The sequence below is a fragment of the Festucalex cinctus genome, chromosome 9 (assembly GCF_051991245.1).
Source record: "Festucalex cinctus isolate MCC-2025b chromosome 9, RoL_Fcin_1.0, whole genome shotgun sequence".
Classification (NCBI taxonomy): Eukaryota; Metazoa; Chordata; class Actinopteri; order Syngnathiformes; family Syngnathidae; genus Festucalex; species Festucalex cinctus.
In genome coordinates, this window is record NC_135419.1 from 19,629,733 (window position 1) to 19,652,367 (window position 22,635).

The window sequence follows — 22,635 nt, forward strand, 5'->3', positions numbered from 1 at the left end:
GACCGGTAAAAGTTAAACATCTTCATGTTAGCTAATGAGCAAACTTAGCTAACACACATTAGCCTGGCCATCGTGTTAACCTAAACAAGCTCATGATAACTCAAAGAACATTCACATTTTGACCTTTTGACCTTCTTCAGGCTGGATAGAGAGCTTTTAAATGCCAATATTTCTACTTTATGTCACTGGTGTCCAAACTATGGTCCGGGGGCCATTTGCGGCCTACCCACTGTTTTTTGGGCGGCCCACGACAAAACACTATGGTCAGCTGACTACAGATTGTTCTTGTTTTGGTTCTGAACGTGGAGATGGAATTCAGCTGCTACTTAGTGGTGGGGCAGATCTATTTTTCAGTGGGATGCAGTAAACTTAAAAACTAAACAAAACCTTTGACTTATCACCTTGAAAAGAAATCCTTGACAGCAGTTTTTCAAAGTAAATATATTAAACAATGTGTCACTACTTGCTTGATTGATTGGTTGGTTTTAGTATGTTTAACATATTTAAAGGAACTCAGACTTGTGAAAAACTAACCAGCTATTCTGTAAAATGGTTAATTTTAACTCGTTCCTGAAAAAAATTGCCAATTTATGTTGAGCAATTATGATTTTATAGCACTTTTTATGAATATTTTTCCGTTAAGTACTGTATCTGGCATTTTGGACAGTCACGTGATCATCGTGACGTATCGCATGCGTAAAATACACATTGAACGAGGAATATCACGTCCCACGGCAGACATCAAAGGTGGAATTTCACCTTACAACAAGGAAGCACTTCTTCAAAAGGAGTACAGCCATGGAGGACACGCCAAAGATTTGTTTCCAATCGAAACTACATGTCGTGTACTAACTACTTTAGCCCACATTAGGAGAGTTTAAAATAAAATACGGGGAATAAGATGCCAGAGATATTTGCACTTTAATTCTTTGTACATGTCAGCTAACAATTTCTTCCGATTTTATTTGATCCTAATGAGTAACAAGATGTTTACCAGTATGTGCACATTTTAGTCATTAAATGTCACAGGGTAAAAGTGCAAGTTTCCAGGAATTTCTGTGACAATTCTACTTCAGTGAAAGTATTTGAACTTGGTCACATTACAAAAAAAAAAAAAAAAAGAAAAAAAAAAAGACTGAATGGCAGGTAGCCGCTTCAGTATGAGAGGAATTTGTGCGCTTGTTGATTCCAGAGGGAGATTTGACGTGGATGGCGCAGCAGCTGTTGTTGATTAGTGGGCCTCTTTGGAAGGGGCTTGGCGCGGTGTGTAAACGGGGCCTGGCTCCATTCTGCACACTCAAGTGCTCCAGACCCCCCTGAGTTCACAGCCTTTTGTTTGCATCCTCACCATGTGTACACTGTACAATACGTACGCAACTGGGCCGCTTTTAGAATCACAAATGGAGTCAACATGGCCTGTATGGGGGGGCTTGTAGAAAAACAAAACAAAAACAAAGTAAGACTGGAACATTTTTGGGAATTACAGCGAGGCCCCATTTATCACAGGGAACACGGTTACACACCCTCCGCAATAGGTGGAAATCCACAATATAGATAAAAAACATTTGTCATAGTTTTGCACAGTTCTCCAAATAAGAGACAGCCGTTTATTTGTAATATTAAATACATGCAATTAACATATGTATATCTTTAGCCTAACCCTGGGATTACACCGGATGCGTGTGCGTTGCGTCTGCGTTGCGTTCCGGCGACGCAGACGTTTCCATTCATTCAAATTGTTCAAATTACACCGGATGCGTGTGCGTTGCGTCTCAGCTGCGTCGTACGGCAGCTCTCCGCACGGATAGACCTATTTTCTATTTTTGACGGACGACGCATCCGTCGGCCTCCGTCAATGGGCAAGCTAGCACAGAACACATCGAGCGGGACAGGAAGACCGACGCAGTTTCAAAATAAATTTCTAGTTACTTTTCAAAATAAAACACTCGCCAGCTCCTATTTCGCAATCATGTCAGCAAAACGTCATAATGCTTAACGCTTAATTCACTGTTTAAACACCGGCGAACATGGATAAGGAGAGATTTATAACTGAGGTGGAAAGCAACAAAATTAGATAAGACACGGCACATCCTTTTTATAAAGATAACTTAAAAAGGAATGCTGCATGGAACGTCATAGCAGGAGTGGACGGTGAGTTCAGTCAAAGAAGGTCCACCTCTCTTTCTACTCCTCTGTTGAGCACAGACCTTCTGTGTCTTTGTTGTTGTTTTCAATGCCACATTATCGCGCGCGATCACGCGAGACACGGCGGGAAGTTGTCAGTGACGGAGCTGCCAGACCGCAGTTGTGCGCAGCCGGTGTGAGTTGGACAAAAAAATGGATGCGTCCGGAGCACGCAGTCAAGACGCAGCGGAGCGGAGATGCAATGCATACGCATCCGGTGTAATCCCGGGGTAATAGCATAGTTGCCTTTTGGAAAATTTTCAGGAAACAAAAAACCTGCGGCAAATTCAACAAATGAGTAAAGTTGCCTCGATTCAGTTTTTGCTGATTATCTTGACCTGGATGACTAACAATCTACAGACATTACAAAAAATAAATAATGATTTATTATTATTTTATTTTATTTTATTTTTTAAAGCAGGCATACTTACAATATAATCAAAAAGTGGCAGCAAATTTGGCAATTACGCTGTTACGGTAGGCTAACACTTTTTTTTAAACATCACAATTTTCAGTCAACCAAACTTCCCAGATAATTATTTAACCTATCAAAAGTCCACCATCTTAATGACGTATAATCAAACTAACAAATAAATAAGTAACATCTAATGTGAACCGCATAGACAGGTTCACGGAAATTAGCGTAGCCGTTGCAATAATTATTTAATAGAAATGTTGCTTGATTTTGAGTCCCGATGAAGTACCTCAGAAATTCATTAAAAAAGAAGAAGAAGAAAGAAAAGAGAAATTCCACTGTTACACGACCATTTAGCAATTGCATATAGTGTGAGAAGTTGAGTAGGAAAATGTAAAAATCCTAATCTTTTTGACATGACATGATCGGATCAGGAGAAACCAAAAATTGCGAACCTACAAACAACGTAAACACACGCAGCTAGCAGCAACACATACATATCTGTAGCACTCGTCTTTATTAGTGTCACGGATTTGACTTCTTGTGGGAGAATGCAGAATGATTTCATAGCATTCTACAGACATTAAAATGCCAAAAATGTGACGGAAAAATTTATAGTTGTCCCATGTTGCATCACTAAAACTTATTGGAGTGACATAAAATGAAGCTTACAAATAAACATTGCCGGGAGAGACTCTGCTTTCAATTACAAAAGTATGTAAACGTCGTTTATCAGATGTGTTTTGAGTGCCGACAATGCTGCACACAGTCAGAGGTGGCAAAAGTACTCACGTTCTGTACTTAAGTAGAAGTACGAGGAAAAAAATTGTAAGGTATAACTAGAAGTACTATTTCAAGTCCTATACGTAAGTGAAAGTATAAAAGTAGAAACTCTAAAAAGTACATATTGGTAACTAGTATAAGTAAGATTACATTTTAATTTAGGTTTTAAAAATGTGCCTATAAAAATAATAATGATGATGATCACGAATAACATTCAAATTGATTGAAAAAGGTGCCGCTTCTTTCTCTTTTCCTGTCCCAGTGAAACCAAGTATTTCCGAGTCCGAGTTTGCCCCAGTGGACATCCAACCGTACATGTTTGGCAAGCGCCACGAGCTGACCTGCACCGCCTACGGCAGACCCGCAGCAAACATCACCTGGCTCTGGCAACCTTGTCACACGAACCTGGTCCTCAAACAGTAAGTGCTCATCATCATTTTTTTTTTTTTTTTTTTTTTTTGCTGGCAGGCATCATGCAAAAATGCTTCTGAAATGCCTTCAAATTCCCTTTAAATTGTTTTATTAATAATTAATAATATTCATTCCCAGCCATTTCACCCCTTTTGCTCCTTGCTTTTTTCCTGGATTTTGACTGATTTTGCAAGGCCCACAGAATATTCTGTTCTATTTCTATAAAAAAAATATGGGACCTACCAAAAGAAAGATTAGGAATTAGGAATAGATTTTCATCAGGAAAAAAAAAAGTATATTGCTATCTGTTTCCATTTTGCAGCATTAGAACATAGCCAAGTTTCGTCATTATTCACAAACCTGCTTAGAACTGTGGGGAAATCACCTTGTTTTTAACATGGCCCTGGTTGGTCTCTTATACTCTGCTGGCCATTTTTGTAATTACTGCCATTGCTTCAACCGTTCAATGCAGTAAAGAGGCTGAGTCAAAGCCATCTGTATGCTATAACATATAAAAAAACATAAAACGTATAAATACATCTTTGGGTGTATGATAATATTTAAATAAAACGTTATTTATACGTTTATGGGAGAAAATGAGTTAATGATATTCATTTATGTGAAGACATTCTAGACATCTCTACCAGTGTTTACATTTTCAAACGAAGGCTATCAAATATTCAGATAAATGTCTCGTTACTGGTGAGTTATTTTTAGCAGGACTGGACTGGCCATCTGGCTTAGAGGGCAGATGCCCGGTGGGCCAGTCTCTTTTAGGGACGATGTAGTGTTTTTTTTTTATTATTATTTTCCCTACATTTTACCCCTAGAGGACTGGCCCACAATTTGGAGCGACCAGTCCGTTAATACAGTTCGAATATAATAAATATCAACAAACATCAGTGCCAGAACTACATGTTAGGCAGGAGCTGGGCCGGGCCGGGCTGGTGGGTTTAAGTCAAAATGCCCAGGCTGATTTTGGTGCCCGTGGGCTACGGTTGTCTGTTTCTGTATGTGCCCTGTGATTGACTGGCGACCAGTCCAGGGATCTGCGGCGTAAGAGAATGAATGGTTGAATGGGCTAGGTCCCCCCATTCTTGTGCTAATATGAAAAGCAACTTAGTCAACAAAAGGTCTGGATGATGGATGGATTCATGTCTGCACACAGAGGAAGAAAAAAAAACTTGAGTTCAAGCCTAAGTTGTATAAATGAAAACATGCAAAGTTTTTCCAGTTGATGTGAAGTCTGACAGTTGCATTCAAGCCACCCTAGAGTCCCAGTTAAAAAAAAAAACAACAACTCCAGTGCCTACACTGCCTCAGAACGCAGCACATTAATCAGCGAAAAGTTACCCTGGAGAGTTGCCCTCCCATTTGAGGTCAGCGCGTTTGGAATCCAAAGAGGAAACAGTGGGGAGATATATTACCCCTGTAATTCTTCATGTACGATGAGTGACTGCTGCTTGCTGAATACCAGCCTGCTAGTGAACCCACAAACAAGATGAACATTCCCCGAGCCGTGACAGCGGGAGACCTGCGAGTCGTAAGATCAGCAACAACAATGGGCCATTAGTCTCGAGGTTATCAGGACCCGGCACCATTAGCAAAAACAACAGCGCCTGACTGAGGTTGGGGTGCCTCAATTAATGCCTACAATAAACACACATTTCATTATGCGTTAGTAATGGCAGGGTCAAGGTTAAAATAGTTTTGAAATGCAGTTGGATTTAATTAGTGTTTTGAGCGTTTGTGTTTTATTTTCTTACTAATTTTTCTAGTTGATCCCCACCCCCCTTAGTTTTAGTATTAGCCTTAGTTTTTTCAGAATATGAGGTAATTGTCATGCAAGATTAATAACGCCTTGGTGGTACTTGGACCAGTTTTGGGCTTTTTGATGGTTCTGACTGGTGATAGACCATATGTTTTTTCAAGGCCGATACGATACAAATTATTAGTAGTCAAGGAGGACGATAACCGATATTTCAAGCCGATATTCATTTGCGGTAAAATAGAAAAAAAAACAAAACAACTTCTTTTAAACTATACAGTATTGTCAGATTTGTTAAAAAAAATAAAAATAACAAAAAAAATGCAGTGAGCTTCCAGGGTCATTAGCGTGTGTTAACCTCCTGACTACCAGGGGGAAAAATATTGTCCAATCATGTTTATTTTGATATTCCCCAATCTTTGTAAAGTAACTGGAATACTGCAAAAGACATTTTTGAAAAACAAAAAAGTTTTTATTTTTAAGGTGTGATGTGTCCACTCAGAGGACATTTTTTTAAAACTTAAATGCTCGGATCAAATACAGTTAAAATAATTCAAACAATACTTTCATGTGTTCTTAAAAGTCTTATAGAAAACATGCTAACAACCTTTAAAGCCTAAATTTTCTAAAAAAAATTATAATAATAATAATAAGTGTTATACACTTACTTTTCCTCTTCCCTAAAAAGTGTTTGCACCGAGGGAAGCCATTTTCTTCAAAGGTAGCAAAGCCCCACCCCTACACATTTAGTATCATTGGAAAGCTCTGAGTGTCCTCTATAGAGCACAAACGGAGTTAATTCAATCATATGCACTGGGTGGGAAATATTCAGATTTAAAAAGGTCCACTACAGAGGACAATTTTGAATTGCTGGTAATCAGGAGGTTAAGCTAAATTAAAAATAATAATAATAAATTAAAAAGCAAGTAAATAGATCCCTAAAGATTTCTACTGTAAATAAAGTTTTCTAAAAATTCAACATAATTTCTTGATTTCATTTTTTAAAATAAAAAGTGTAGGGAGTTCCTATTTTTTTAATAAAGTGGAAATTTAAATAGATCCATAAATGAAAAGTTCACTGCATCTCACTGAGTGACAAATGCATGTGAATGTAGCTAATTTGGGGGTTTTGTTAGGGTTCATGAAACATTTCAAAAGATCTTTGCAGTCAAAAATTGTCTGAATATGTTCCAAATGTGTTTACGACAAGTAAAAACTGTCTGTGAACAGCTTACAATTCCTGATGAAAACTCCAAATTCGCTACGTTCGCAAGTATTGACTGCTCAGTGAGAGATCAGCGTTACTGGCCTTCAGATTTAAAAAAAATAGCCGATTCCGGTATTTGTTAAAAGAACAAAAATCGGCACCGATAATCGGTAATTCAAAATAAAATACCATCCGACAACAAAAGATACCAAATATTTACAGTGGTACCTTGACTTTAAAGTCAAGCGATTAGATTTTTTAAATCAGATTAATCACATCTTAGAATTTTGATTAATCACTTTATTAAAAAGGCTATTTTTTTAAATAAACAATTTTTGCACCCCAAATTTGAAGATCACCTGTTAAGTGTTCATTCTTTCAGAATTTTTCAACAATTTTTGATCCACTGCAAACTCTCATCCTCTTTTTCTAATCACTTAATTACTTGCATAATTTAAAATGAAAAAAAAATATATCCCAGTAGTTTGACATGAACAAAATATTCTGAATGTCATACACAAACATTTATTAAATGCCTTACTTTGTAGTTATGCTTATTGCTCAACACAACCTGTGCTACATTTAATGTAGCCATCCGCTGTCAAGATAAAGGATAATCTGTGGTCAGTATTAATAGCGATTAATCGGCGCTAATACATGATTAATGCAATTTTTTTTTTTTTTTTAGACTTAGACTTGACTTTATGGATCCCTTTGGGATGGCTCCCTCTGGGAAATTTACAATTACAATTTATTAATTAATTTTGATAGCACTACTTTAAAGATTAATTTGATCCACAACCAAGCTTACAACTCAATTTAATCACGTAGCAAATAAATTTTCCCATTAATTGAATACACCCCCACCCCACAAAAAAATTGTTACACTTTTAACAAAGAAAAATAGCACCATAGAAAATTAAAAGAAAAATAGGTATTATCAAGTGTAATGAAGTTGAAATTCACACGCACTGTAGTATTTATTAGGGATGTAATGATATCCAAACATCACGATACGATATCACGATATGAAGGCCATGATACAATAATTATCACGATATTGTGGGGAGGTTGGTGATACAAAAAAACGGTCACAATATTGTAAAAAATAAAAACAAAAATTAAAAATTACAAAAAAATCATCTGACCATTAGCATGGATTTTAAACATAGAAGGGCCAAAACATGCCTTGTGAAAATTAAACTACACACAAAAAAAAACTAGCCACCAGAGGGTGTTAGAACTGCACAAATGGAAATTAACTTTACTTTGTAAACAGATGCCCTTCTTTCAATATGGTGACATGACCACGCCGATATTTTTTTGTCAGTGATGTCTCATTTTTATCCAGAACTCTCTGCCGATCACGGCCCCCGAGCCGGATTTGTGTCTACGTCTGGCGTAAAAAAGTTCAGGGGGGTGTCTTTTTGGGTTGCCAGGTTGAGAAGTTATCAGTGGTCCCCTGTTGCTCGCCAAGGTCTACGCATCAGCCTTATCTCCTTGGAGCAGATCACGCCGGCGTTTCCTGTTGGAGGTGACACACAGCCAGGCCCTTCCTGTCGCTCTGGCCCGTTTCCTCCTCTGACTCTCGTCTCATCAGCTTGATTGTTTGCCACGCCAAGCGGCGGCGAAGGCATTGGGGGCTCGGAAGGAGGGCGGGGGGCCGTGGCGAATCGAAACTTGCTCTCCACTCAGCCAAGGACGGTTGAAAAGCCGTTTGAGCAGTTAGCCCAATAACCAGCTTAATGGCCACATACTAACTAGTTCACTCTTTGGCCTCACTAGTAAAATTAGTCGTGAAAAAAATTACTAGTAAGACACAGTCGTAGTGTGTCCTAGTCATTCTACTTGTGCACTGAATTGCCTTACTAGTGCGTACTTGCACATTGACCTTAACCCTCCTGTTATGTTGCGGGTCAAAATGACCCGCTTGAAAGTTACAGAACAAATGGTAGCTTTTCACTATCAAACTTGGCAACGACATATTTTTTTTGCTAAGAAACTTCAAATTAAAAGACTAAAAATATGTTTTAAAAAATGACAGGTACAATGAAAACTGTTAATAAAAAGCTATTAAAAAAACATTTATTAGGTTGGTTTTGGAATATTAAACATTCTGGGTCAAATTGATCCATTTGAAGAGTGGAAAAGTATAAATAGTTTGAAACGCCTTAGACAGACAATTAAAATGTTTCGATTATACAAATTTTCAGTTAAATGTTCATCGGAATGCTTCTGGAACATTAAACGTAGCCCGGGTCAAATTGACCCATTTTAAAGTTTAAGAACAAAACCTTAGTAGCTTTTTTGCAACAGAAAATTAAAATTGATGATTTTGGCAGTTGTATTGAAAATGTGAAATTGTGAGCTATGATTCATTATCAAGGGCGCTCTTGGAAGAAACATTTAATAGCCCGGGTCAAAATGACCCATTTAAAAAAACTGCAAATTGTATTTTATTTCATGATGAAACTTGTTACAAATGGTCATTCCAAGTTCCAACTATTTGCAATGAAAGCGGTTAGTAATGTTTCTTGGGATGTGTTTTTATCATTACAAATACCTGGGTCAAATTGACCCGGGAACATCATTGCTGTTCTTGAGAAACCAACTGGAGCGTTTGATACCAAGAATATGGAATCATTGCTCAAACTCTTTTTACTGCATTTCCTCAATTTTCTTGATAATGAGGCTACGAGTGAGTCAACATATGCCTTCTAGTCGGGACTCGTAGTTGTGGGAACGCTGAAAGCATCCCACTTATGTTATTCGGATTTTTATTCTCCATGGCAATTATGCTTATAGTGATATAACTGTATACCAACTGTCATATTAGGAAATGCATTACAATTTCACTGAAATGATTAAAGACACGTTGGCTTTCATCAGATGGCTATTTTTTAATACGCCATTAGCCATGAATTTGAACAAGGCAAGTTAGCTCAGTCAGAGCAATTTCTTCCCCCATGGAGAACCTGGGTTCAAACCCCGCTTGGACAACATTTTAGTACATTTGATGGTTTGATACGAAGTGACTATCGTTTCAGGAAATTAATTATTATTTCTCTGAAATGATTAAATCCTACCTTAGATTGCAGTTCAAGTTTTCTTCTTATTCATTTATCTTTCAACTTTGTCATTTTTACATAATTTATCTTTCAATTTACTTCATAAGCATTCAGCTTAGCAGTCAGCTATTAGCATTCAGCTTTCAGCGTTCCAACGCAATTTCTCCAGAAATTGCACGTAGTCTAGTTTACTAGTAAGGTTCAATTTTGCACTAAAAGGCCAAAACTGGCACTAGGAGTGGAAATAACGACAATTCGCACGACACACTGCTTCTTCTCGTACGCTGAATTGTCTTACCAGTGAGGTCTTTGTCCTGACTTAAGCTTGATATCAAGGAAAAATGTCAAATAGGATCGGACTGTACTCTCCCTGTGTAGTCTCTTGTGTGGTGACAGCTGTGAGGCTGTTCGGATGAAATACAATCGCATAACCGCTCCACTCGTATTCGTTCCATCTGGGCAAGCGTTTCATACAGATACATGTTATATCGTTCAAGGTTTAACACATGTACGTTTGTTTTTTTTTCCTTCATCCTCGCCATTTTTACGGCCATTGTTGCCTCTCCATCGCAGATGCATCGTCTACTCGGAGCCAGAGGTGGTCAGCGTTACGCGAAAGGGAAACACCAGCAACTGGATCGAGCGTATAAGCAGCAAGCGTCAATTGGTTCAAGGGAAAAACAAGGTAGGCCGTTGTCGCATTGTTTTCTTTCTTTTTTTCCCCCCATTTGAAATATTAGCGACCACATTTTTTTTTTATGAGCACTGCAACTGGCCAATATCAAGACGATATCCAATAGCAAGGTCAGATCGGAGTGGAAATCTTCCACGAGGAGCACATTAAAGTCATATTCCTCATCTGAAATGAATAAATCCTTTTCCAATTCGCGTCCAATGAATGTGACGCGTAACTCTTGCATGAGCAACTGTGACCAAAACACATGCAAAAGGCGGCGCATTCATGGGAAGTCCAAGTTCAAGGAATCTATTCTTCATTTGTGAATCCACTTGGATTTATTTATTCCTGGACGGGAGAAACCAGGAAAATGAGATACAGGGTTTGTGTTTTGTTTTGATTTGTTTTTTGAATGGCAAATGGGGCCCTGAATCTGAAAAACATTAAATGGTTTTCTTTTTAAACTACAGAATTAACATACTTGCACAACTGAATTTGTTTTATTTGGTACTTTTCAAAGAGGAAAATTGCATAAGCTCCCGAATGGGGTGGGGGAGAGAGGAAAAAAAATAAATAAAAATAAGCGAGGATGATTGCTCAGATGTCGAAAAAAAATATCAGCACTCATGAAAATACGAAAAAGTTGGCAAGTTTTTACCTGTCACCATGTGTATTACTTGTGCGCAATACTTAAAAAACACCATGGGTGCAACGTCATCTGAAGGTGCTTTTCTATTGGCTGCTGCGAGATGACGTCACTTCTGCGTGACACATTATCAAACGTCATTATTATAAAAAATAAATCTATTAAATATCACATTTAAAATCATTCCCAAAGGCTCATGCATTAAAATAATTACCAAAGACTGAAACGAACGACGTTTGCTATAATTATAGTTAGTTTTAGTTAGTTTTGTAAACATAAAATATAGTTTCAGTTAGTTTTTGTTTTTTAAAAAGCATTTTCGTTTTTATTTTATTTGAGTTTTTACATTAGTTTTAGTGAACTAAAATAACCTTTAAAGCCCCAGTGTGTAGCTCACGACCGCCATCTATCGGTCAAACAAGATAATGCAATGATTTTAAGCACACGAACTACGGCGTCCCAGAGAGACCCTACTTCAACAGCCTACCACCAATTTCACCGGAACAGAACGCAAACAACTTCTGGTATTCCCTCGAGTGATGACGTAAGTGAATTGCATTTGTTAGACATACTGTACAGATCCCTAATAATTGTGATTTAGTCATTTAATTTCAGAATTAATATTTTTGTCGGCATTGTTTGGAAATACTGTACGTCAGCTAATGATAATGGCTATCTATGTTCATATTTGTTAGTGCAAGTAAATCATGCAACAGAGAACACACAGTTATGTTATATGTTTTATAGACATGTGGACCATCTCAAAGAGGGCGAGGAGGGGGCGAGAGAGACGACGAGGAAGAGAACGCGGAAGAGAACGCGGAAGAGAACGCGGAAGAGAACGCGGAAGAGAACGCGGAAGAGAACGCGGAAGAGAACGCAGTGTCTCGTAACGTACAATTATGTCATCATGGAAAAATAATTCCATTCGAGCATGCATGTGAATGGCTCAAAACATACCTTTGCTTGGAATATGTGGTATTTAGATTACATCGTTTGCTGATATGTTTAGTATATCGTGCAAAAATAATGGTGTTAACTGAACGACACATCTGCAACTCAGACTCGTAATTCCCCCCGTGTCTTGTTGCTACTAACCACTCAGAAAAGTGCTGCTTACAAAAACATTTGAAACCCTTTACTCAGATATCGATTTGTCACCATGTTGAACAATTTTACCTAATAAATATCACTAAGCAACTTAATTAGTTTTGATTGAAGATACAACAGCTTCCTTGTACTTCGATGTGCAGGAATTTACATGGCTTTCACAAATAGTCTTGCTCATGTAATAATGTACTTCATTGGCTCAGTGACTTTCAGTTCATTGTTTGGTACCTCATCTGACATACAATTGTTACCTTCTTGCAGAGACTCGTACAGGAAATTACCATGGAGGAACATGAAGATATCCAAGTCCAGCTGATAGACTGACACCAAGAAATACTTTTTGACACATTGCTGACACATCAGCACCACCATGATTTCCTGTACCTGGATCCCAGACTGCAGCACCTTGGTGGACTTGTAGCAAATAAGTGACACTTTCCCAGATCCTTGAGGACAATACAAAGGTTTTTTACCTGGCATATAATTAGTCCATGTCTGACACTTGTTGTTGTAGTTTGTATAACGTATATTGTTGTTGTGTGTTAATTTGTACATTTTGAATAACTAAAAAAATACTATTTCCTTTGGCGTCAACATGCAGTGTTCATTCGACACCTAACCTAACACTATTTTACATGACCAGAAATGTAAAACATCAAAAGCCTGGAGAATTATTATAAATGCTTGCAATGACAAGGAATTCTTCATTGGCCAATGAATGTAAGGTACAGTACATGAAAATGAATGAATAAAATAAAGTAAAATAAAAGTCTACATGAAATGAACATATTAACTAAAAAAAAAAAAAAATGCTGTTAGAATATAATGAGCTACATGAATTGCAGTTGTTCCAGAATTTTACCAATACGCTGTGCATTTCAAAATATGGAAAATAGACATACAGGTTTGGGCCAAAAGTAGTGTTACAGAGCAGGTATGTGTTGTACACAGCTAAAATATCTGATTAACTCAATACCATGATGTTTTTTTGTTTTTTTTTGTGTGTGTGTGCTGACATTTCCCCCCATTAACATTGCAACATTCCTCAAACTCTCCCGAACACAGTATGATCTGTAACACTACTTTTCGCCTACTCTATGATGTTATTGGGGCAAAATTAAGGAAGGCTTGTCCATTGATTGTGTGAACAGACTGCAGTAAAAATGAAGTCACTTCAATGTTTGCTGGTTTTATTAAGTTTGACATGCTCCTTGACTGCACAAGTACATGTTATGGAGTGAGGGCATGTTCCCACCAACGATGATATCATATTCTTCAAAGGCTTGCTGAGGAAAGTGAGGGAGGAGTCACTCCATGGCTTCAGACACCTGGTCAGCAGGTCCTGTGTAAAACAAGTGGTGCTTGTACATGTGACCATTCCGTATTGCTTCACACAAAAAGTTAATGTAGTGTGCAATGCCGTCCATATGTAAATGACATACCAAGACGTCGGCTGACTTCAGTTTGTTGCAGCTCAGATATGGTAGGTGGAGATACTGGTGGTACAACACCGAAGCCTTCTGGGGTCCTCCATTCACGTGTCCTCATTCGGGGCATTCCAATTTGGCTGCTGACTCTCCCCTTGATATTTTTTTTTCTTGCAGGTCGGTGATGTATTTAAACGGTGCATGAATGCTTGTATACATCAGAATATGGTTCTGGAACCCCTCAAGTTTGGCTGTTGATCTAGTGTGACACAAACAAAAACAAAATTATAAAATAAAATAGAATAATTGATGGTACTACTATATGTCACCAACTTTCCAACAAAGCCCCCAAAATAGAGGTAAGATCTTTAGTTTTTGGGCCCAAAACATTGTATTAGCTAGATAAAAGTAACTTGACTGCATACTGCATAGAATATGCAAAGGCTGCTTGCTTGTCGAATTTCCGTGGAAAACGTGGCAGCCTGTAAATTCTTGTGCACCCAATTACACAATGGACCAGTACACACTTGAGTGAGAGAGTTCAGACTCTAGCAGTGCTTACGGTACAGCCAGCATTTAAGTCCAGAAAGTTATTCCCTGCCGAAAATTAATTTCGAGAACACTATTTTCACCAACCACAACGAAAATAATTTTCAACTCCTCCACTAATACACTATGCTTTAGATTCTCCATTGAAGTTATGGGCAAATATACCTCCGAAATCACAGTTACATTACATTACACAATAACTTGCGCATTTACTCTAAATATAACGTGCCAGCGGGAATCTTTTTTTTTTTCAAAGCAAGTAGCTACATAACGAAATCGTTCGAGTGGTGCGGAGTTGCTAATCAACAGCTACAGTGATCGTAAAACAAAGGTACGAACATCGTATTAATTAGTACAGTGTATACTTTTTCTCTCGCTCTCAAAACGTAAACACAAATGTACTCTTACTTACCGGTCAAGTAGAAAGCAGTCGAAGGCACCGGCACGTCCCAAACCTAGTCTGTTCCTCATTTCTCTCCATCTGGCAAATGCGGCTACAATATAAACTCTTGTTTTGTCGCGCTGAAATAAAATAAATTCCCAAAGTAAGTGTGATGCTTGATAATGCTCTCTTCGGGGACCGGAAACTCTTCTTCTTCGTGGACATGCGGTCGCCATACAAACCGGAAGTGCGTTCCAAAAACGCGTTACGATATAGAGCGCTGAAATTTGTCTTTGACGGCACCCGTAGCAGAAAGATGGCGGCGAAACATGGCGGACACTAGAAGCCGCGGCCCGGACATGTAAGATAATTTGCGATTTCTAGACTAACCGTTATATTTAAAAAAAGTACGTTTATGCGATACAACATATCTTTTTACATACTACTAACACAAACAATTGTTGTTTTTTTTCGAATGATTTATTGTTTCACCACTAGATGCCACTGTATAATACTGAGTGTACCTTTAATGGCACCTGTTTTTTGATACCCTCCCTTCTAAATTTGACCATCTCCAAACATTTTTGTTTTATTTTATTTGAACTGAGTCAAATGCCATTTTTAGCATATGTCGCGGGCCACTGAAAAATGGGCCGCAAATGCCCCCCGGGCCGTAGTTTGGACACCACTGTTTTATATGAACTAAATACTTTAAGGGCAGTGAAAAATGTATATTTAAAAGATTGTTGACATAATACGCATGCACATTTATTATACGTGTGCACGTTCGTACAGAAATGTGATGACGGTTGAAAATAAGATCAGTTTTAATCAGATTAAGTTAAACAAATGACTGTATCCCTTCAGGCTGTAAATGGCATTCAAAGACTCCAACTAATTTCATCATGTAAACCCAAACGAGAGACAAGAAATTTCACCTCCAATATAATCAAGAGCAGATTTGACTGCATCGCGTGGGTCTTTCCATAGAATAAATATTTAAATACTTGACTCAGTTTTTTTTTTTTTTTTTTTTTTTTTTTTTTTTTTTTTTTTTTTAATTCTAACATTTCGGCCTGTATGTCGGAATTTGTCTGAGTGTGGATTAAAATTAGATTTTTTTTTTCTTACAAGGCTAATAATTGTAAATGTTGCCATTTTCATAGGGCATCCTTCCTAATACGCGGCCGTCGTAAATAGCGGAAGGTGGCCCCACTTGTTTACAAGTACCTGCTGCCGCAAGGCTTGCTTTATGATGGGTGGCCACCAAGGGTCAACGATAACAAGCGGGAGTTTAAAAGGCGAGGGATTTGCTGGCGAATTCCTTTCTGTCACTCTACATAAATCGTGTGGGCCCGCGAATTAGACGCCTGTCGCGATGGGGGTCCTCCCAGCCGAGCTGCTCCCCCAGAAGGCCAGCGAGGGAGAAAACTATAAAGTCTGCTGGGGTCAACAACACTCAGACTTGCAGTACAGTGGTAGTTTTGACGCTTACATCATAATGGATGTAACTTCATTCCTTGCCAATGTTTGGGTGAATTTTGTTGAATTTCACTTTCAGCCCTTTTAGCAGTGCAATGACAATAATATGTTCTATGCAGCCCCACTAGTCTAAATATGTTATTCTGGTTAATGTTGCGCTAGTGGAATATGATTAATGTAGCAAAATGCAGCCGTTTTGATCCATCTTGGGGGGCGGCCATTTTGCCACTTGCTGTCGACTGAAGATAACATCACAACCAATCACAGTGTCGCTGCAGAAAACAGGTGAGCTGTGATTGGTCGTTGCCCGAGCCCTGCACAACTGTGATGTCATCTTCAGTCAACAGCAAGTGGTAAAATGGCCGCCCCCTGAGATGGATCAAAACGGCTGCATTATGCCTCATAACTCATATTCCACAAATGTAATATTAATCAGAATGTCACGTTTAGACAAGTGAAGTCACATGTGACATATTATTGTCAAGAAATGTTTAATGTCCATGTCCTAGTACGCTCTTTGTCCTCACTAGTAAGACAATGAATGAATGATGATGAATGAAAATGCCAATAGTTGCATGTTAAACTACACTAGATTAGAGGTAAGATCGGACCTAAAAACAATCTAGCCAGACACGACCCAGGCCCGTGGGCATTAAAGCTCGACCCAGCCCGACCCCGACCAATTAACTTGATTTGCAGGCCCGAGCCCGAAGCAAACCCGAATTTTCAATTTATCCCATTGTATTTTTGGCAGAAAAAAACGCAAGATTTTTTCAGGTTAAAATAATCTACATATTTTTATGATCATGATAAATACATTTGCACAACGAAATAACGCTGGAACACACAATAAGAGGCCGGACAAAGAGAGTGAAAGAGAGATCTTGATGCGCACTCGCTTAATTACGTGTAGAAATACGGCAGCGCTGCCTTCTCTGTTTTATCCAAATTATTTATTTACAACAAGTATTCCTTAGTTTAGTATCCATACATCGTTTTTCGATACATTTTTATAAACATATATTTATTTATTTTTTAAAGTCAGCGAGAGAGAAGCCCGGCCCGAGCCGGGTCGGGCTCGGGCTAAAGATCTTATGTCTACACTAGATATATAGTAATGATAAAAAAAAAAAAAATCGTCCGAAAACAATACTGTGGTCTAGTAGTGACTGTTTGTCAACATATACTGTCTATAAACGCATTCGACGTTAATTCAGGCTTCTTGTGTTACCAATAATTACTACTACAAATAGGGATAGACCGATCGGTGCAAATATTTGGCATTTTGACAAATATCTGTATCGGCCTTTTTACCAATCTGAAGGCCGATTAAAGCTTCTTTTTTTTTTTTACATATTTAGACAATTTTTCGCCGTCTGCGAAGATCTTTTGAAAATTTGATGAACCCCGATGAAAACCCCAAAATGAGCTACGTTCGCATGCATTTGTTGCACAGTGAGATACAGGAGCTTTTCATTTATGGATCTATTTAAATTTCCAATTTCCAGGACTGTCTCAGAAAATTAGAATATTGTGATAAAGTCCTTTATTTTCTGTAATGTCATACATTTTGGATTCACTTGGAAACACTTGCAGGTGTTTTGAGTTTCAAGTGATTAGTTGAATAGCCTACTTGTATACTTTTTCATAATATTCTAATATTTTGAGATAGGATATTTGAGTTTTGTTTAAGCTGTAAGCCATAATCAGCAATATTAAAATAAAAAGGCTTGCAATATTTCAGTTAATTTGTCATGAATCCAGAATGGATGAGATTGTTGTTTTTTAATTGCATTCCAGAAAATAAAGGAGTTTATCACAATATTCTAGTTTTCTGACTCAGTCCTGTAATGATGCTGACACTGGGAACTCCCTACACCTATTAAAAAAAAAATAATAATAATAAAAAAGCTAAAAAAGAAATGTTAGAAAACTTTATTTTCAGTAGAAAACTTTAGGGAAATATTTACTTGTTTAGTATTTAATTTAACACATGCTGATGACCCTGGAAGCTCCCTGCATTGCTATATATATATATATATATATATATATATATATATATATATATATATATATATATATATTTATATATATATATATTTGTATATATAATTATTTGTTATACTTTTTAAACAAAGCTGTCAGTGTAGTTTAAAATTAAAATAAAAAGTTTTTTTTTGTGTTTTTTTAAAGTTTTGACACTGTTTTTTCTTCTACTGCAAATGTATATCGGCTTGAAATATTGGTTATCGTCCTCCTTGATGACTAATAATCGGTATCAGTATCTGAAAAAGTCATATTGGTCTATCACTAACTACAAACTTTATCTTAAGTCATGACCATTTTAAATGACGGATTACATGTTACTGTTTGTAAAACAGGATGTTTATCTGGACTAAAAAAAACAAACAAAAAAAAACTGTCTGACTCCTCTTTGTCCTGTTACGAGTGAATCGCTACTACGAGGCTATTTTTCCCCGCAGTTTTACTATCAATTACTGTTGTTCCCATTTAGACACTGAGCACCCTGGTGATCGGACAAGCCCGAGTGTCTGGAAATTTCTCCTGTTTGGCCCAGAACGAAGACGGCAAAAGCGTCATGACCATCCCTTTCTTCGTTAGCGGTAAGTGGCTCGCCCCTGCACACGTTATTAATTTGGTAAATACGCCTCTGCAAAAATAATATGGGATGGATACCAGATGATTTTCCTTGTACAATATTCCTGACAAGTAATTACAATAACGTGGAAACGTGCGTGGCGGGTGTACATTGTGCAATAAAAGACACCAGAGGGGGGCATTAATTGAAAACACGTTCCCGTGCAGCTGAGCGGCTTCGGGGTGTAAGCGAGGCTAATCCATCCCAAGCCATATGGAGCACTATAATGGCACACGTTTAAAACAAATAAATTATATATATATATATATATATATATATATATATATATATATATATATATATATATATATATATATATATATATATATATTAGGGGTGTGAATTGCCTAGTACCTGACGATTCGATTCGTATCACGATTCACAGGTCACGATTCGATTCGATACCGATTAATCCCGATACGAATTTCTAAGTCGATTGTTGCGGATTTTTTTTCATTCAAATTTAGAAAATACTAATCAGTAAGCTTGTAGAGTGTAAGATTTATATGAAAATGTATTATTTATTTATCTGAAATTTCAGTCTTATAGAGGTTGTAATCTGTTTCATGTTTGAACAGCATTAAAATAAAATATTATGGCTTAATGTTCCGTTCATATAACATTCTTCCATGCTCAAGGTGTGAATCCTAAAAAACAAAACAAAAAAAAAAACAAAAAAAAAAAAAACGATTCTGCCGATTATTGAATTGATTCGAGAATCGCGCGATGTAGTATCGCGATATATCGCCGAATCGATTTTTTTAAACACCCCTCATATATATATATATATATATATATAAACAGCTACAAATAACTGCATTCTTTCCAGTGCAAGTAGGTCTTTCTTTTTTTTCATCTGCGAGGATTCACTATGAGTGTGCATTTTATGTGCATCTGAGCAGTTCCAAATGTTCCCACATTGAATAATCCATTGCAGAACTGGCCTAGCAACATAAACTCAAATTGGCGAGAAAAAAAAAAAGAAGAAGAGAAAATCACAATTGAAATTTTGAAGCCTATTAGACCCCAGCATGGGAGCGTTCCCAAGAGGAATCTGACGAGGGATGTTGGAATGCGGCTAAAAAAAGAAACGGACGAGGACAGGATTGTAACAACAGCTGTCTTGTGTTACGGAACACAGAATGCTTCCCAGCGACGTGAATAAACAAGCGCAGTCTGGTTGGTCCCCCTGGGGCCGGCGCTGCAGCTTGCCCGCAATTGGTTGACCGCTGCCGCACCATCAGAGCCGCCGCCGTCGTCGTGCGCCAACGTGCTTCCAATTATCGGTGATGAAACAGGAAATAACTCACATTTGACATTCCTGTCCTAGCTCTGTCTTCAACGCAAATTTTCTATCCACTTCAGAATTACTCGAGGAAGCATCAATACCATGCTGACTGCTTAAATGCAACATTAGCGGGGCAGGTTATTTTAGTTAAATAAAACTAACGAAAAAACTAAAACTAATATTCAGAAAACAATTCCGTTAATGAAAAAAAAAACGAAAACTAACTGGAACTACATTTCATGTTTACTATAATTATAGCAGATATGTCCGTTTTAGTCTTTGGTCATTAATTGAATGCATGGGGATGATTTTAAGTAGATTAATTTTGATATTAACCAGAATAAGGACTTTTGAAAGTCTAGCGACGTCATCTCGCAGAAGCCAACAGTATTGCACCTTCAGATGATGTTGCTCCCATAGTGTTTTTTTTTTTTTAAATATTGTGCACAAGTAATACACATTTAAAAAACTAAAACTAATACTGAAACTAAAACTAAGCATTTATTAAATAACTAAAACTAATAAAAACTAACAGAGCCACCATGAAAACTAATTAAACCAATTAAATTTAAAAAACAAAATTCAAAACGAAATAAAAACTAACCAAAATGAAAAATTCAAAAACTATGATATCCCTGGTGGGGAGTGGGGGGTTGGGGGTACACTGTATAGTTTGTTCGTAGAGCCAGCATTAGGGATTGTGAAGGCCCTGGGCAGATTAGATTAACGTGGCAACACAAATGCTGAGTTCAGGTCAAGGATTATTTTAGTGAACTAAAACTAATGAAAAAACTAAAACTAAAATTCAAAAAACAATTTTGTTAACGAAATAAAATAAGGAAAATGCTTTTTAGAAAACGAAAACTAACTGAAACTACATTTTATTTATAAATTATAATTATAACAAAAATGTCCTTCGTTTTCATCTTTGGTAATTAATTGAATGCATGAGCCTATGGGGATGATTTTAAATGTGATTTTAAGTAGATTTATTTTGATATTAATTGGAATAAAGACTTTTTTTAAAAACTTTATTCAATACTTTCCATTTCCAATTACAATCAAGAATCAAGTACATCAAAACCAGTACCATTCAAACATGAAAAAAAATCTTACAATATGTAATTGACAGAAAATAAAGCCTGAGTTCATTAATGAAGGCCAAAAAAAAAGAAGGCTTAATTCCCACAAATTTACACTTATGTATGTGAATTATTATTATTTTTTGAACACTTTATTTGAAATTTTCCATTATCACATGAAACAATCTTATCCAACAAATAACAGATATGAACAACCCCAACAAAAACAGATCAGGTTCAAAATTCGACTTGCGTAATAGAAAAGAACAAACCCCCCCCCACACACACACACACAAAAAAAACCAAGCAAAAAACAAACAAACAAAAAAACACAAGTGCACTTCATAGCTACGTATGTGAAATTTTGCCAAAATAATAATTAAATTAATCAAAAACACCTTTATTTTTATTTTTCCACTTCTTTCAACAAAACCAAAAATAACATTCTTCCAAAATAAAACAAAACCTTTGTCAAAATAAGTTCTTATAAAAGAAACCGGAATAAAGACGTTTGAAAGTGAGTCAACACAGAAGTGATGTCATCTAGCAACAGCCAATAGAAACTCACCTTCAGATGACGTCGCTCCCATGCTGTTCTTTTAAATATTGCGCACAAGTAATACACATTTTTTTTTAACTAAAACTAATACTGAAACTAACCAAAACTAAGCATTTATGAACTCTTTGACCGCCAAAAATGTTTCTTAATAACAATTAGTAAAATCACAATGTATGCCACCATAAACGTTAAATGTCAACTACGTTTTTTGTTTTTTTTGTTTTTTAAATCAATGGGAAGTTAAGTGCAGCGCTGCCTGGTCAATGGGTTGTGGAATCAAAACCATCCACTAACTATGGCCAGCAGATGGCAGCATTGTATCTGGTTTCTTATCTCAAGGTGTATGGAATTACAATGAAACGTGACGGAATCTGATGAAATCTGATGAACTAGAACGTTTTCAAGGATGACGTGAATGATCAAAGCCTTTGTCACAAAACTCAAAACGAAATCAAAACTGACTAAAATGAAAATTCAAAAAACTATTATACATCTGGTTCAGATTAGACAAAAAAATAAAGAAATCCAGCATAGCCAAGATAAGTAAATGTAGTTTAATGTTTCCAATAGTGTTAGTATAAAGTCGAACTTGGTGACACTGGTGACATCATCTGTCCGTCCGTCTGTCCGTTCTTGTCCCACCAGATGACCCCGAGGCCATTTCCATCCAGCCGCGGTCGGCCACGGAGCGAGACGACGTTACGCTGAGCTGCCGGGCCTCCCGTTATCTTTACGTGGACCTGCAGTGGTTGGATTCCCAGAACGGAACCGTCGTCACGTCAGACGTGTCACCTCTCCGGCTCGACCGCTACTCCATCGCCGTCTCGCTACGTTTGCGCAACGTCAGCAAAAACAGCGCCGCCGGTTACAAGTGTCGAGCCTTTAAGATGCAAAATAAGACTGAAGTCAAGTCGGCTACGTTGGATGTCATCGGTAAGC

At 37.3% G+C, this 22,635-nt stretch overlaps 2 protein-coding genes and 1 long non-coding RNA gene across 5 annotated transcripts in view; 2 read left to right on the forward strand and 1 right to left on the reverse strand.

The window, feature by feature from the left end:
- The window catches only part of kdrl (kinase insert domain receptor like), a 77,519-nt gene that overhangs the window by 22,908 nt on the left and 31,976 nt on the right, over positions 1 to 22,635 (forward strand). For both annotated transcript variants that reach the window (XM_077531640.1, XM_077531641.1), the window contains exons 10-13: positions 3,645 to 3,801; positions 10,410 to 10,521; positions 18,624 to 18,732; positions 22,342 to 22,629. In XM_077531640.1, the coding sequence (XP_077387766.1) occupies positions 3,645 to 3,801; positions 10,410 to 10,521; positions 18,624 to 18,732; positions 22,342 to 22,629 (666 nt within the window). The remainder of the gene's footprint in view (positions 1 to 3,644; positions 3,802 to 10,409; positions 10,522 to 18,623; positions 18,733 to 22,341; positions 22,630 to 22,635) is intronic.
- Positions 11,535 to 14,117, forward strand: LOC144025515 (uncharacterized). Of its 2 annotated transcripts, none has more exons than XM_077531653.1 (3): positions 11,535 to 11,702; positions 11,906 to 12,052; positions 12,530 to 14,117. In XM_077531653.1, the coding sequence occupies exons 1-3, from the start codon at positions 11,589 to 11,591 to the stop codon at positions 12,590 to 12,592; spliced, it is 324 nt and encodes a 107-aa protein (XP_077387779.1). In that variant the 5' UTR covers positions 11,535 to 11,588; the 3' UTR covers positions 12,593 to 14,117. The 2 variants fall into 2 exon arrangements, with proteins under 2 accessions (XP_077387779.1, XP_077387780.1); XM_077531654.1 differs by having other exon boundaries at positions 11,906 to 12,047.
- LOC144025516 (uncharacterized) lies at positions 13,442 to 15,052 on the reverse strand. The gene is made up of 3 exons (XR_013284901.1): positions 14,657 to 15,052; positions 13,711 to 13,954; positions 13,442 to 13,610 (listed from the first exon to the last, which is right to left on the reverse strand). It is a non-coding gene; the product is annotated as an uncharacterized LOC144025516 (long non-coding RNA).

Bases quoted from the DNA above. Each gene is read 5' to 3' on its own strand.
- LOC144025515 (XM_077531653.1), top strand. From the start codon at position 11,589: ATGATTTTAAGCACACGAACTACGGCGTCCCAGAGAGACCCTACTTCA. The intron at 11,703-11,905 runs GTAAGTGAATTG...TATGTTTTATAG, and splicing joins GTATTCCCTCGAGTGATGAC to ACATGTGGACCATCTCAAAG. The intron at 12,053-12,529 runs GTACAATTATGT...ACCTTCTTGCAG, and splicing joins AGAACGCAGTGTCTCGTAAC to AGACTCGTACAGGAAATTAC.